Source organism: Anguilla rostrata, chromosome 7 (genome assembly GCF_018555375.3).
Source record: "Anguilla rostrata isolate EN2019 chromosome 7, ASM1855537v3, whole genome shotgun sequence".
In the NCBI taxonomy this organism is placed as follows: Eukaryota; Metazoa; Chordata; class Actinopteri; order Anguilliformes; family Anguillidae; genus Anguilla; species Anguilla rostrata.
The window spans coordinates 31,228,580-31,246,327 of NC_057939.1; the positions used below are offsets into that span (position 1 = coordinate 31,228,580).

Genomic DNA, 17,748 nt, shown 5'->3' on the forward strand with positions numbered 1-17,748 from the left:
AACTCTGGGTGTGTCAAAATAAACAGTGATATGCAAGAAAGCACTCGTGAGCTCAGCAATTACAAACAACCTGCTAGACCATGGAAGATCACAGTAGTGGATAACTGAAGAATACTTTCAATTGTGAAGAAAAAAACCTTTGATCAGATCAAGCCCACTCTTCAGGATGTAGATGTGTCAAAGACTGCCATAAAGGGATGACTTCACCAAAATAACCTAAGTCCAGTCAGGAAGACTCGCGTTTTAAAATATTTATATGAATATGTAAATACATTTTTGTCGCTGAATGGATCTGCTTCATGTATTAGTGCATGCACCTATCTAACAGGGAGTACTATACACCTCACCATCTTTGTACCTGCAGGAGGAATACCAGAAAACCTCCAAAACAGCACATCATCCAATAGCTAAAGACTAAAACTATGTGATACTGCCGGTAATACAAGCTTTGGTATTATCACAGATCACTGCTCTGTTGTTAGTACACCGTGGCAACAAGCAAGATTAATAAAACTGCAAGATTTGCACTCCATTGATCTATAACAAATATAGCCACAAATAATGCAGAATAGCTTGAAGTGGCTGTTGAAACATAGCTAAATTACTAATTACCTTGCTTTTAAAGAGCATCTCTGTAACAACATGTCCAGTAATACTCCAGAAGATATTGTCCTTCAGTTCAGACACACAATTACTCCACAAGGCTTTCGTCACAGTAGTTTCTTTCCTTCTACCCAAATGCAGCACCATTTCAAAGGTGGGGAACACAAATGGTCTCAAGCAATGGATAGGAATAAAGATAGATAGGAATAAAATTTGTTTTAAGAAAATACTGAAACATCAGGTTTGTCTCAAAAATGAATTGGATTATTAATGGGATAGTCACTTTGTACAAGATGTGATGGGGCTATATGTGATTAGGCTATATACAGTAGTACTGTACCAAATCTCATGCAAATATGTAGATTAGTAGCAATGTAGCTTACAAAATCGGATGTAGCCAATATAAAATATGTCGTTCAAAGGTTGTGTTCACATAATTTAGTGTGTGCCGAAACAGGCAATAGCTACCAGCAGTGATACAAAGTTAACTTTGCAATCATGGTATCACAAATATTAGAAACAACTAACGTATTAACAGCTGTAGACACTATAAATCACTGGCAGGATAATCAAACACAGAATGGAAACAACCACAATACCAAACAAGGCCCATCAGCAATGCGAAAGATATGCGCAGAATGCATTGATTTGTTTAGTTTAGGCTTCCTGAGGGATTATATAAGTCTTAGCAACAAGACACTCATTTGGTGCCAACAATGCTAACCACCCAAACACTAGTCAGGGCTTTACAGTAACCAAATCACAGTATTATTATTATTATTATTCCAGACAAAAATCATCATTTTATGTTATAAATACAATGGCAATTCACGAAGAGCATGTCTCCCATAGCAACGGACATGTCAGTGTTGAAAATAATCAGTTTCTTTTTTGCTAGCCAGCAATGCTTTGGTGCTAGTAACAACCGGTCGGAAGAATTATGAATAAAAATCTTACGGCAACCAAGCAAGGACGATAAAAAAAATACATGGGTTACAGAGCTGGTGGTTTCATTTTTTAAAACCAAATGCTTAAATAACGCTCTCTTAAATAACCATATGGCATGGACAGCCGAGTTAAAAGTTTGGCAACGGTAGCCGAGCAACACACAAACTGGCGTTATCAAACGCCACAGAGCATGCAGAAAACACAGCTCTAACTACCCAACTGGTAGCCTATAGCCTATACCCATTTGAGCAGTGATTAGAGCAATAATTCTTTGATCAACGCAATTCTGACCAGTAGCTGTGAAGCATGCAAAGCAGTGCAGGCAAGCAGCAACACTGAGCGACCTGATTCTTGGTTTAAAAAGGCTCTCCATTGGTGATGTGTGCCTATGATTGGATGGGTACGAGAAGAGTGTTGTGTGAGCGGTTACTGGGGCCGACTGATTCGTTGGTTGTAATTAGAGTTTCCTGACAGAACTTGCTTTGCGCCTTCCATGTGCACCGCTCATAAGATTCACCGCAAGATGCAAACCACTGGTAAGCCCCAAGAACAAAACAACCAGGTTAGAGCTTGCTAAAGTAGATTGGAAAAACTGTAGGGTTCTGGACCAAAGTCTTATGGGCAAATGGTATTAACCTGTTCCAAAATGAGGGAAAGGGGAAAGTGTGGAAAAAGAAACTGCTCCTGATCCAAAGAACCCCCCTCATGTGTGAAACATGGTGTTATGGCTTGGGCATGTATGACTGGTGCTGGAACCGGCTCCTTTGTCTTCATTGATGATGTGACTGCTGACAACAGCAGCAGGTTGAATACTGAAGTATACCAAAATATCTACTCGGATTCAATTGCCTCAGAGCTCATTGGACAAGTCTTCTCCTCGCAGCCGGACAGTGACGCCATACATACTGTTATACTGTTAATGCAATCAATGGGATTTTCTGGGCCAAAAAGTGGAATGTTCCTGACTGGTTGAGTCAGTCACCCATCCTGAATCCAGCTGAACATGCGTTTTACTTGGTGACAACAAGACCGAAAGAAAAACACACCAGAAACAAACAGGATCTGAAGATGGCTGCAGTACAGGCCTCGCAGAGTATCACCAGGAAAGATACCCAGCATGAGGTAATATCTGTGGGTCACAGACCCCAGGAATTCTTTGAATGCGTACTAAATATAATAACTTAAATTTAGATTGTTAATTTGTCCAATTTCTTTAGCTCCCCTTAAATTTGGTCTCACTATATACAGTGGGCTCCAGAATTATTGGCACCCTTAATAAAAATGAAGAAAAAAGGCTGCATATAATAAATGACACAGATAATAATCTATATGTTATGTTCAAACATATGGGGAAACTATATACTTTTACTTCAATATATTTACTCTCATACTTCAATGTTTTTTTATTAAGTAATCTAATTTTTTCTGAAATCCATAGGTGCCATAAGTAAAATCAAACTGAAATTGGCAATACAATTTTGCTTAATTTAGTTCATCTCAGTCTAAAGGAACTATATTCTGTCATTCCATCGCTTCCAGTTTCACTAGAGAATAAAAATAAGGTAACAAGCATAGAAAATCCCTTTGTCATCCATCAGCATGGGAAAAGCCAAATAACTGTCAATTCAGAAGAGACCGATGGTAATTTACCATCACAAGTCTGGTAATGGGTAAAAAAAGGGACATAAACGGTTAAACATACCACTTAGCACTGTAATGGCAGTAATAAAAAGGTGTAAAACATATGGAATGGTTGCAAATTTTCCAGGAAGAGGAAGCAAGTTCATGGTGTCCCCACGGACGGTGAGGAAGATGGTGAGGGAGGCCATTAATAACCCAAGGATCACTGTTTAAGAATTGCAGAGATTGGTTTGTTTCTTGCGGTCAACAAGTCTAAAATAAAAAACATAAAATGGCACCTCCATACCAACTACTACTTTGGAAGGGTGGCACGAAGAGAGCCCTTACTGAGAACAATAAACAAAACAAAGAATCTGGAGATTGCCAGACCTCATTGGAATTATGACTGGAAGAGAGTGCTATTGTCAGATGAGACCAAAAAAACGTTTTGGCAATACACACCATCGACGTGTTTGGCGGCAAAAGAGAAATGCATACAGGAGAAGCACCTAATTACCTACAATCAAATATGGAGGTGGGTCATTGATATTTAGGAAATGTTTTGCTGGCAGTGATCCCAGGGCACTGTTTTAGATCAATGGCACAGTGAATTCAACAAATTACCCGGAAATTCTGGCAGAAAATTTGGTTGTCTCTGCTAAGAAGCTAAGACTTGGTCATAAGTAGATTGTCCAGCAGGACAATGACTCCAAGCATACATCAAAATCTAAACAGAAATGCTTAAGTGAAATCAACATCCATGCTTTCCAATCGCCATCTTAGTCTCCAGACTTAAATTCCATCAAAAACCTGTGGTCTGAACTGAAGAGGGGGGGGGTCCATAAGCGCAAACCCAAAGATATCAATGATTCTGAAAAGTTCTACATGCAGCAGTGATCAAAAATCCCTCCAAATGTGTTCTCTAACCTTATCACAAATTATAGGAAAAGACTCATGGCTGTCATTTTTGCCAGGGGTTGTTTTCACATGGGTGCCAATGGGGAAATATTTTTTTTATTTAAAAAATGTAAGACTTTGGTTGATTCCAATGAGTCATTAATCAAGCACACTAGTTTACACATATTGGACAATAAAGCTTTAGTTTAGCATTTTTTTTTGTTGTGTTTTTTTGTGCATATTTATCAAGGGTGCCAATAATTCTGGAGCCCACTGTGTGTGTGTGTTTGTGTGTGTGTGTATATAAATTGGCTGTAATTTCTACACAGTGCATATACACTCAAATTAAAACGTTTAGTCTGCAATTTAATCTCATATTCACTGATTTATGTCAAATTCAATGTGCTGGGGGTGTCTTGTGGCGTAGCCTGTAGAGCACTGCCCACATGCTCGTTGCGAGCCGCGATGTTGGTGGTTCAAATCCGACCGCACGACCTTTGTCGCACGTCTCTCCCTCTCTCTTCCCTGTTCTTCCTTTCTCTCTACACTGTCCTGTCCAATAAAGCTGAAAAGCCCAAAAAAAATTCAATGTGCTGGAGTTCAGAGCCAAAATAACAATTGTCACTGTCCCAATATTTTATCATTTAACTGTATATATACATACATCCACATACAGACACAAATGTAAGCAGTTATTGCACATACAATTGTGTATGTGCGTGCATGTTTACAAGTTTGCATAATATTGTGTAGCACACACCTGGAGATGTTTTTTGACTCACTGACCAGTAAATTGCACTGAATCACTAAATTGTTTGAGCACTTGTTTTTAGGGAAACAGTTGAGTGGATTTAACATGGCGAAGGTTCTAGTAAGGGTAGTTGCCTCTACATCACATGCTGTTGACCTTAATATAAAACGCTTATGATATGAAGGTACTGTGCAAAGATTTGTCATTTTATTGCTATTTAGATACATTTAAGGTCAAAAGCCAGTTGATTTTTGTAGTTTTCCCTTTTTGAATTTGTTTTTATGCTTGCCCAGTCCCTCATGTGTACTAACAGAGAAAAGAGAAAAGTTCCAGTATTTTGGTGTGCGATGGAAATTGTACCTAAATTAGGTTCAAAACTGCCAACGCTTGTTCCCCCAGGCTAAATGCGCACTTTGAAGTTCATAGTGACAGCTCTGTCTCCCGGTCAGAAATGTACTCTGAGTACCTGTCCACCTGCAGCAGAATGGCACGTGGCGGGATTCTCACTTCCTCTGGATTCTACAAGTGTTTAAGGTAGGGATGTACCAATCTAGGTTATTTGTCTCCCAATCCAATCCGGGTATTGTCACATTCAGTGTTGGCTGATACCGATCCATTTTCTGATATTTTTTGTTATTTGTCTTTTTTAAATTATTCAACAACTAGGCTACACACAACACAATAACACCTAGCTTGGCTCAAAATCAGTCTAACAGTCCCTGGGTAGTTAACATAAACAAATTATACAGAAAATAAATAATTATTTTAAATGGATATTTGACTTTGTCAGAGTGTCTTCAGATGCTTTATTAATTTGTTGTATTAAGAAGCTGTGCTAATGCCGCCTCTTGAAACACTGGTATCGTAAATGTTGCATGCCGTAGGGCTGCTTTTGAATTCCGCTTTGTAAAAATTCCACACATCAGACATCATAGCTAACTTGTTTCATAAACAGCCTGTTGGTGTTATCAGAGTACAGACATAGAAAGAAAGTACATAGGCGAAGCTTTGCTACTGTTGGGAATTAATATGCATATAAGTGTTGTAGTGTCGGGGAGAATTGGATTCAGATTGCGCATGTCGTAGTAGATACTGATACAAGGATCGGATTGGAACATCTTTAGTTTAAGGTCTGTCTGTCAGGGAAAATATTTTTTGTTTGCCTTCACAGTTTTAATTATTTACAATTTCAGGATTGACCAAACATCCTGTTCTTAACATTGTAATCACGTGTGATGGTATGCTTATATTGCAGTTATTAGGCTAGTGATTGGTAACAAAATTAAGTCTATTTAAAAGATGGTGTTGCATTGTGAATTTTATTGTACATCTGTTTGCTACCGAGCACCTATTTTTGAGTTTTTCTCCTAACGTTCGCGGAGGTGCTGGGTAATTTAGGGTAGCGCTGCGTGTAAGACCTGCGTGTAGATGGCACTGGCTACCTGTTGATGTTCCTTAACCCCTTCACACAGAGGCAAAAACAGGCTAATCCTTGCCCATTTGGGCAGTGTTCTATTTAAGGCTGTGTATATCTTACGCGTGTAAGCATCACATAGACTTGGAAAATGGCTTAAATAAAGGCACTTGTACCATTTACAATACCAACAGATTAGTTTATATTCATAGTTTATGCTCCGGTAGCATTCGGACAAGCTCCTGGGCAGAGCAGGGAGGGATCCAGTAGTTCATGTAGGGGCCAGTGACATAGGTAGTAAGGGTAGGTTTTAGGTTTTTCAGGGCGAATGTGTGGAGATAATGGAAAAGATTAGGAGCAGAACCTCCACAGTAGTATTCTCTGGAATTCTACTGATAACACGAGCAGAGAGAAGTAAAGCTTTTTTGGTGGTTAAACACATGGCTACAAATCTGGTGTAGGAAAGAGAGCTGTACTGGTTTATGGGGCACTGGGACTCCTTTTGGGACTGGGGTGACTTGTACATGTGTGACCAGTACATGTGTGATGGACTGTACCTGAACTGGAGGGGCACTGCTGCGCTGGACCTGCATGCTTGGGGTAGCACAGGAGTATTCAAACTAGGGACTTAGGGTGGGGTGGGGTAGAGAGTGAAAAGGGTAGGGAGGTGCAGGCTACCCAGATGGCAGCTGTCAAGGCTACCTATAATCTTGAGAACACTAATAAAATATGTATTTGTTTTCCCAACCACCACCTCTTGGGAGGTCAGCTTTGTTTTCTTTTTTCTTCTTTTTTTTAATTGCAATTATAATTTCAAAAATAAAAACATGACAAAGCCTCCTTGAGGGAGGGATGTAACAAAAATAATAATGAACTAAATAAACAAGGAGCAAAGGCAAAATAAATGTTAGAGAAGGGATAGAAGGATAGAAAAATAAAATAAAAAACTGTCAGGGCAGACAAACAGACCAAGCAATCACAGACTAATGCTGGTCTTACTCTAGTCAATCTTTTAACCTCTTAGCGCACAGCCTCTAGTGGTGGGCACGCCCGCGTGCCTAGATTACTAAAGTCAAACATTCGGTGCTACTGCAACCAAGGTGTGAGATGAAAACAGAAACGCGTTGTTTCAGTTTCATTAGTAGACGATACATGACAACTATGCCGAAAACTGAGTTTCGCAGCCCCACCATTGTCGCTCCGGTCGTTCATTTAACACGCACCCCCTCCCTGCAGTCTCATCTAAAAAACACCCCCCACCCTTGACATAATGGACAATATTGTCTATCCTGGCATTAATAAAAATATTCTTTCACCACTAAAAAATCGTATTCCGTCATAGCAACAAGATAAACCAGACAATAGCCCTAAGATATGCCTATACAGCAGTGAAAACGCTGCTCACTGAATAACGAAATAAACGAGAAAAAGTTTTTTTAAATGATACCATGTCATTCTACAGTCAATATCTGGGACTAAATATTGAATAAATATAAAACCTTACTGTTGGTTTTACGTGTAGAGATGTCCCTTTTGAGACTGCGTGGTCATATATTGTCTTGGACAATCCGTTTGGGAAATATAGGCGCATCTGTGACGCCTGGGTATCTTCCAAAATAGCTGTGCGTAACACCACACCTGTTGTTTACGGCGTCGTCGCCCTTTTTAGTACAGTCTGACTTTATTTACAATTCATTTATTCAGTAGGCGAGAGTATAAGCTTTCTAACGATGTATAACATGTCTAATTCTGCTTTTGGAATGGCGTTTTATAGGTCAGCGTAACAGAAAATATTATTAGCATCGAATTCACTTACGCACTCACTCTGTTAGCAGACAAATACGATGCACCTAACGAAACGTGTTCAAGGATATTTCGTAATTTCTTGGAAAATACTATTATTATTGAGGACTTCTGAACATAGCTAAGCCATATGTTTGCTGATAGACCTAGCTGACATCGTTTTCTGGAGCAAAACAGAAGCGAATAGAACAATATCATTGATACTGTCTCTGTCTCTATCTACTGAACATAGAGGAGATTTCATCATTGCTATGTAAGTATTACCGTTCAAAATATTTCGGTTATATACGTTATTTTTGAAATTAAGTATCTTTAAATAGGTTAGTGGTGTTATATAATGTAAATATTTCACACTGTAATGTAAGCGTTAGACGGAAGTGTAATAGTTTTTGTGAAGCATGCAACAGTGATGACGTCAGAGCTGGAACATTGCCAAAACGTGGTGGACGGGTGGAAATTGTTTTCATGTTGTCTCATCCCCATACAAGAAAACATACGAGAGTACAGAGTATAGAAATACACACGAGTTAATTATTACACATTTAGGTACTGTACCGCATTGTGTGACAATGTTTTTGCATTATTTTTTTAATCTGATAGCAATGTTTCATCTTAAACCCTCACAAGGGGCTCATTTATATGCTTTATAATGGACAAAAAGCATTTTATTCAATTTTGGAGAGATTTTGGATATGTTTCTGGACACCTAGCTATTTTAGACCACTGTACTGACTGAAAGCTTGTAATTCCCATTTGAAAATTATGCAACAGTGATTTTCTTGAGTCAAAACAGTTGATTTGTAGTGAAATACATGGATGTGTTATGATTTACAGCAATGCATAATTTAGACATTTTGGATAGATTTGGAGATGCTGGGTACACTGCTTAGTTTTTGCTTCATACATCTATAGTAGTTCTACATATCCACCCTTAGATTTTATGAACTTGTGGTCAAGAAGTTTTTGACCTAGCACATGTATAGTTTAACCTCCTGCATATATTCAATCTCGCAGTATTTCCTTGCAAACTTAAAAAGTACAAATTTATTTTGGATTTTTTGTCAAAACAATTGCATTTGTGGCACTTTATTTCTTCCAAAATTATGAATATAAACTAATCTGTTAGTATTGTAAATTGTACAAATGTCTTGCTTCATTTAAGCCATTTTTCAAGTCTCTGTGGTGTTCACGTCTGGAGTTATAAAGCTTTAAATAGGGTACCCCCTAAATTGGCAAGGATTGGCAAAATTTGGCTTGTGCCTTAAGAGGTTAAAAAAAAACATTTTTTTTTTGGATTATTACACATAGCCATTGCAAAAATCAGACTAGTGATGGTAACAAAAGTGATAATACCAGGGGTTTGATATTGTGTCATAAAATAAAATAAACTTTTGTAATGGAATGCAGCCAGTGCCTGTTTTTTTTCCTTGCTGTTAGGGGAGGCATACCGCCTCTCCTATAAAGCTTTGGGGGAAACCCTGGACAGGTGTAGGTAGCTCAGACCACCTGCTGGTAATATTCCTGAGAGTGGTAACTCAATGCACATAATGAATCAAGCCAGTCCTGCCTGTATTGTAATAATCTAGGCATGGAAGGGCATACAGATGAAAAAAAGATGACATTACATAATTTTAAAAAATTAAATTTTTTTTTTAACTACATACATCAAAAAATACAGGGTTTTCCCTACCATAGAAAGGCTTAGGTGCAAAAAAAAAAGTGATTTTGCGGAGTGCCTTAAGCCGAATGAACGTAAAAATGCATTTAGGCAACATATCAGAATGAATGTAAAAATAACGGTGATGCGCTGACAAAAAAACAAAAAAAAAAACCGAGAGGTGGCTTTATGGTTTTAAACACTCCGCGCTATGATGGCATTATAAATAGAAGTGGCTACCATTGTTATGTTTTTATGCATGGTAGGTTAAATGCATTTACAGAATATAGTGTTTTTTTCCCCAAAGATGGTATTTCTCGATATAACTGTGCCGTCGTGTTAACACATTACTACGGTTGCGGGTCAGGCACTCTTCACGGTAAAAATAAATTTTAGGAAAGCGCTTTCGAATTGCTTGTGTCGAAAGTGCTGCGACGGAAACAGCGATAGATTTACCCACAAGCCACATCTGTCAAAAATGTAAACAAGTAATCCTGTATTCACTGTCGGGAAAAATTTTATGACAACGTTAGCCAGCTAGTTAGTTGACGTTACATAAAGATACCTCTATTGAACTAACGTTAGTATCTAACGTGGCTTGGTAGCTAAACAAAGTTAGGGTGTGTTCACACGTAACGTCTTTTTCTGATGAAAACCGCTGGTCAAAGCGTTTTCATATATATATTAAAAATTTTTTAAAAAAAACGCTGTTCCAAAATGTAGCTGAGAGCGCCTAAGCCCTCTGAAAAGCTAGGGAAAACCCTGATAGAGACAGTAAGTAGTCATTTAGTGCGGTAGCTGATGAAGTGATGATTTTGCTAAGTTCCCCGGGTAGTCTAAAGTGAGCTATCTACCTGATGTTTGCATTTGCTAATGTTAGAAAAATAGTTTTTATACATGTAAATTGCTGAACAAGGCTAACATTAGGCTACCCAATACACCTAGCCCCAATTCGGTCATCTGCTGGAAGTTTTCCAATAGGAACTTTCTGACAGTCAACGTCTGCTGTCAAAAGCCAGGCATACATCAGAAACATCTGGCTAAGTGCCGAATTGGGACTATGATTCACCCACAGCTTTCTGATACTCTGCACAGACTGTATTTTTGTAGGCTATTAGTTACAGGGGCTCTTACTGGACTTTGCAAAGTAACTTCATGTCATGCTATTCTAATTGTTCAATAAGCTTCTAATCCTATCAGTTCTGTGACAGAGCATGTGTTAGGACAACTTTAGCCCTGATACAGGCCTCTTTGGGAGTATGGTTTTATAGAAAACACTAATACTGGCTGGAATTGGCAAGCTAGGTTCTAGCCAGTTTTAGCCAGCCTGATCTGTCCGACAGGAAATGTTAGCTTACCTAGCTCGGCTAGTTAAACTGCCTAACCTCTCCTACCACATAAAGGTAGCAAACATTTCATTCTTCCAAGAAGTAGCTGCCAAATGAAGGAACCTAATCAATAATAGCTGTATTGCTACTTAGGTGGCTTAGTTCACTGAAGGTAGCTTGATTGGCTGGCAGGCAGAAAGTCCAGGTAAATTAGTGTTGAAATTTAGACCTGCCTGTCCAGCGGAAACAATTTGACCTCCGCATTCATCTTCAACTCTACCTGCTCGCAAAGGTCTCACCACCTTCCAAATTGTGCTTGTTCTAGTTTTAGAGCACGCTCTGTCATTTTTATGCCTCCGCGACGGCACAGCCGTGGCCGGAGGCATTATGTTTTTGGGTTGTCCGTCCGTCCCGATTCTCGTGAACGCGATATCTCAGGAATGCCTTGAGGGAATTTCTTCACATTTGGCACACACGTCCACTTGGACGCAAGGATGAACTAATTAGATTTTGGTGGTCAAAGGTCAAGGTCACTGTGACCTCACGTCTGTCCCATTCTCTCGTGAACGCGATATCACAGGAACGCCTTGAGGGAATTCCTTAAAATTTAGGTGCAAACATCCACTTGGACTCAAGGATGAACTGATTTGATTTTGGTGGTCAAAGGTCAAGGTCACTGTGACCTCACAAAACACGTTTTTGACCATAACTCAAGAATTCATACGCTGATTATGACAGAGTTTCACACAAATGTCTGATAGGATAAAATGATGAAGTGATGACATTTTATATCCAAACAGTCAATCTAGCCAGGAAAAGGAACCAGGGAAGGAGTGAATTATCACATGCATGAAGCCTTTCCTCCTGGCTAGACCCCATTGTTTAGAGATTGTACTTAAGCTGTGCCCTTTCGGTGGTTGTAGCGTCCGTGTGTCCATACATCTGTATTGGTGGTTGTAGCTGTGTGTTATTAGCTCCTACTCATGCGTGCAGGATAGCATCTGTTCGCGGGTTGTAGCTGTGTGTCCGTAGCTCCTCCTCATGCGTGCAGGATAGCATCCGTACGCGCTAACTATGTTAACTAAAGTAGGCGAAACACTAACATGTTAGGGTTAGCTAAAGTAACGTTAGGCGATAAAGCTGTGCTTAAAAATGTCGTGCCATTGGAAGTGCGTCCTACTAAACGTCTGTGTTGAACGAAGTGAAAAAAGAGACTGGCTCGCGAGGCTAGTGAGTGAGTGACCACCTGCGCATGCGTCCTACTAAATGTCCATAGTGACCCTCTATGGAGTGACCGCAAAAAAAGTTGAATAGTTCAAAAAATCTGAATACAAGCAACAATGTCTGGAACTAGCCGGTCATTTTGGTGTAAAACATTTGAATGTAGTGCAAAAACTGTAGGACTAGTAAGAGCTAGAAAAATTTGGCGGAAAGTGCAGATAATAAGAAACATGAAAGACGTCAAGAGTGGGCTTGCTGGAAGCAAGCCCACTAATGATAACAAATGTATGTACCCCTTATGATAGTTAAATATTGGCACATTGATATCAATATAATTTAAAAATTATGCAAAAGCATGACACACTGCTACACATAACTGAATGAGTAATAATTAACTTTCATATGTTTATCTGTACTCTACAGTATGTAATTTTTGTTTCATGGGGATGGGACGACATTAAAATAATATTCCACCATCGGAAATCTTTTGCAGATGTTCCAGCTTCACGTCAAATTGGTGCATGAAACATAAACATGACTGAGCTACCAACAAATGCTTAGGCTACAGTGTGAAATATCCTCATTAGAAAATAGCTAACCTATTCAAAGACACTCAGTTTAACCCTCTGGGGTCTGAGGGTAAAATGAGGCACACGGGTGATTGTGCCAAGCTCTGACATTTGTGTAAATTTCATCAACTTTATATGCATTGATTTCAAAGTGTTTCATATCTTTGTTTTCAGCACAAACTCAGCTACAATAATATGGCAACAGTAAGTAGGTCATAATCATATGTGGATTGTAAATTGCTCTAAAAACACACAAACTGTAAACAGTAGTTTTGAACATGCACAGGAATGTTGTAATAAAACACACTAAACAATAGTATCTAAGTTTTTGGATCACTGAAATGTGTTCATCAAGGTCTTGGATAATAAAAAAAAACAAAATATTTCTCAGCAAATTCAATGAGAAATATAAAATAAATTGCTAAAAGGTAGTGTTGTGAATACTATTTTTCAAAACCAGGTGAAAATGGGAGGGCAAATGGCCTGTCTGTAATGAATATGCATTGGGTAGGAGGACCTGCGAGCTAAGTAGGCTATTCACACCTGGCTGCATGCCTCCCCACCACTAAGACAAAGACTCAATGAGCCATTTAGAAGATAGAAACAAAGACATATTTTGATTTTGGAACATTTGTTGGAAGTAAATGTATATGCATGGAAGATGAGATGAGACTGGTGTACTCTTGCGACGCCTGCGTGGCCTCTTAGCTAGTGGTGAACAAGGCCGTGTTTCCTGATCAGCATCTCTGTAAATATAATAAAAACAAAATTGTTAGGAAATGTGACATCAAATCAAACTTTATTTATATAGCACATTTTTTTTCAACAGGTGAAAATTAAATGTGCTTTACAAAAAAGGGACAAACCACTAACTAATGAAAACAAAACTTAGGAAATGTGACATCATATACAAACAAAGAACCAAACAAACACAACCAGACGCAGAGAGGTGGCCTATAATTTTGAGATGCAATGGTTAGAATCGTTCGTAGTGTGGGAATTTACAAGCGCGCATATTAGTGAATATTCTTACAAACACACAGAGAATGTAATACAGTACGCATTTACAAATAATGTTAGGTATCAACGAAACAACATTAGCTAAACTAAATAAACATTGATATTCCAACTCAACTACACCCAACTCATCAATAACAATGCCTCAATCTGAAGTAGGCTAGGTCTGTTTAGCCAAAGGGTTATTTTATTGCTATTTCCCAATATGATCGAAAAAAATATAGTCTACCTGCTACTTCTAACACAACCAGACGCAGAGAGCCTATAGCCTATAATTTTGAGATGCAATAGTTTGAATAGTTTGTAGAGTGGGAATTTACAAACGCGCATATTGCTGGATATTCCTACAAACACAGAGATACGTTGCAATACAGTACACATTTACCAATATGATCATAAGAAGTATACTTACTCATGAAGTTGATCCTCAGCTGGATCAGTTCGCTGTTTGAAATGACACCGCTCTTCATCAGTGTCCGGGCGGACCGGACCTGATGAGTTGTTCGCGTCTTCATCATCGCTCTCCAACAAGGCATGAAGCACGTCAAGTCCAGTCATCCGTGCCATTTTCCAAAATTAAACAAAATGTTTACCTCAAAAGCTATATGCTTTGACATTATATCCCGCTTTCACAGGCTTGGCATTTCTCACATGGATCTCGCATCGCCCCTCCCCTAGTCCCCTTCTATGGAGAGTAATTATAATGTTGTTAACATGTGAATGCGATTTGGGCGGACTTCCTGCTGAGCGAAATCCACATAGTAATGAGTAAGGACTAACGAAGCACACATGGTCTAATTCATCAAATTTAAAACTTTTAAAACAATTCATATTATTTGCCAATGGGCGCATTGGAAAGCCGCGATTCTAAGGTTTCTGTCAATGTTTTTGTTGCATCTGTATGATAACAGCTCGTGAAGTTAATCATCCAAATAGAAACAAAAGTTCATTCCATCTTGTCGAGCTCCCGACCCCAGAGGGTTAAAAAATAACGTACGTAAGTGGAATATTTTTTTCAGTAATACTTCCATATCGAGGATGAAATCCTATCAGTGACTTACTCCAAAAAAGGATATCAGCTCGGTCTATCAGCAGCATATTCCTTAGCCATGCGAAGTTCTCAGTAATATTTTCCAAGAAATTACGGAAAACAATAATTACTTCTCCTCAGATGCATGTCTTTTACTATCAGAGGCTGAGACAAAACTTATGTTATACTGGACTATAAAACCAATATTAGACTTGTCATACATCGATGTAAAGCTTATACTGTCACCTACTGGGTAAAATAATTGTCTGTCAAGCCAGAATGTACTAAAAAGTGTGACAACACCATAAACAGCATGTGTGGTTTTACGCACAGCTGTCTTGGAAGGTACCTAGGCGTCACAAATGAGTTTCACCTTGGCGCGGCAGCATGCCCCATACCTATACAGCACAGAGCGTATGGCACTTTTCAGGGCTACCTTCAGAAATAACTACAATGACCACAGACTCTCCTTAAAAACATACATTACATTAACTTCTGACCTCATGTCAACATACAGAATTCAGAAACAATGTCACAAGTCCGCACAATAAAGTCCCAAACTTAGGGAATTTTGCTTTTTTTAAAATCTTCTTCCTCTTCCGTTTTCTCCTCAATCTTCCCATTGCATGATCACAAATGCTTTAGGCCCACAAACAGTCCATATCCCCATTGAACATTTAGCTACACCAGCCAAGCAAAACATGGCATACACACTCAAACATCCCAATTGCCTATGGGACCTTCAAGGTCTGGGATCGAATCCTACCTAAGGCTCAGGCAAATCAGTAATTTGTTATGCAAGCTTATTTGCTAACTAATAATTACCTATTACTTTACAACTATTGCTTTTGCAACCATATGATCCTTGTGGGAACTGAGTTTTATTTTCCTGGAATCCATTCTCGATAATTTTATTTGCAAACTCCACATAGTATTGTTTCATGACTACTGATGAGTATCATTAGTCACCCAATGAGCATAAGAATAGAGATTGTATCTAAACGTCTAAAGGGATAGAAATCTACGTTGACAGAAGTTTTGACATAAACCAACTAGGTTAGCTCTATTTACCACTAATTTGCTGATGTTTAACCCTGATGTAGCCTGCCTATGTCCTGGCCGGCTACAAAAAAATCATATTTCAACCTAATCTAGCCCGTCTGTCACCAAACGTAATGACTATGTTATGTTATGTTACCATCTAGACGTTTGGTTCACCGGCTAGATTTGGTTGCAGTGTGAAAGTTTTCTAGCCGGCTGGGATATTGCCAGACCTGAACCTAGATTTCCACCCCTTCATATGTCTAGATTCTATTTATATATGTCCAGATTCCATTTATATTTAGGCTATTGCTTACTGGGCTACCTTCTTTAAAAGCACAAGCAAATGATGCCATTAAAGAACATCTTTTTATTGCAAAGTCGTTCCTGGCCCTGGCCAAGTAGCCGTTATAACTTCATTCCCTTATGCAGTATTGATGTTGGAGCCATTATTCTTGTATGTACTTTTTGAATATTTTTGTTATCTGCTTTGGATCTAGACAATTTTTACTTTTAATAAATTCACAAAACTCAACATCATTCGAACTCCTGTGGAATCTGTTGACTGAAAATTGCCAAGCCATTAGTAGCTTACAACCTGGCTTTTATTTAGAAGGCTACTACAATTGACATTCAAATTATTTCAGAATGTTCAATGCATATGTTTAGCAAAGATTACAAACGGGGAGCCATATGCATTTAGTGACGGAAGATTTATTGATTTTCTTAAGTGGCAACAGCTGACCATTATGGCGTTTTTACTGTTTAACTACCTTTTTTTTTTATTAGTCTACTGTAGTTAACGTTACCTGCAAACACTGTTTCTAAATAAATGTTGGCTAGTCCTATTCTCCAGGGGCATACAAACAATTAGTATGTCTGTTGTGTCTACAACACCCCATTAAAAAAACTTCCATATAAAAAGAGGACAAAACACTTTCATAACTAGCAGTACGTGGACAGAAAGTACCTATGTTTATGCACAAGACCTAAGCTGCATTTGAGACTTGTTAAACATCAGAGAATATGGTAATTACACTGGTGCCGTCTCTTTGATATATCATTCCATAAGCAAACTCATCTCAGTCATGGTTTATCTTTGTTCAATAGTGTATCTTTGTACAATAGTCTGGCATCATGTCAGACTTAACCTTGATAGCTGAGGAAGAGAGCAAAGAGGAGTTCTAGCTACAACTATGCACATATCAAAATGCCTTATAAACCTTATAAACACAAAAGGTGGTGCTCAAGAGAAAATGGACCAGGAGAGATGGGTAGACAAGTTGCCAGAGTTGGACGGCTTTTTAACAGCAATCACCAAACCCACCACTCAACCATGTCAAAAAGTCTCACCATGGGTATATCAACAACCTTCCTAGCCGTGGTTTAATAGTGAGAAGTGTAGGCTACTGCAGTTATGACATTGCCTGTCACAGTAGCAACAGCAGAGTACTGTTTAAATTAATGAATCATTTTTCAAATTAATCAAGAACTACCTGATGAGCTGCATTGGACAGGAGAGACTGAATGGACTTGCTGTAGGCTACTTTCTGTCAAGAGCATCAGAGCTCAGCAGCTGAAATTGATGGAGATTGCTGATTATTTTGTAAATGAAGACTCATTGGATGCCTGTCAAATTAGGAAACATTGGTTAGCAGCATTGCTTTGGAATACAGCATGTTTAATTTGTGTGAGCTTAGACAATATTGTTCATTTTAACTCATTTGGATATCGAGTTGGGCTGCAACAACTAATCGATGACATTAACAAAACCGGCAATAAAAATGAGCTGGCAACGAATTTCATTATCGATTAGTTGTCTACTTTTTTAAACGTTTAGTAGGGCTGT

At 38.7% G+C, this 17,748-nt stretch overlaps 1 protein-coding gene across 3 annotated transcripts in view; it reads left to right on the plus strand.

Annotated features, from left to right (window-relative positions):
- The window catches only part of arid2 (AT-rich interactive domain 2), a 193,523-nt gene that overhangs the window by 100,606 nt on the left and 75,169 nt on the right, over positions 1–17,748 (plus strand). For 2 of the 3 annotated variants that reach the window (XM_064341949.1, XM_064341947.1), the window contains exon 13: positions 5,219–5,353. The exons of the other annotated variant lie outside the window; for it this stretch is intronic. In XM_064341949.1, the coding sequence (XP_064198019.1) occupies positions 5,219–5,353 (135 nt within the window). The remainder of the gene's footprint in view (positions 1–5,218; positions 5,354–17,748) is intronic. 3 annotated transcript variants of the gene reach the window in all.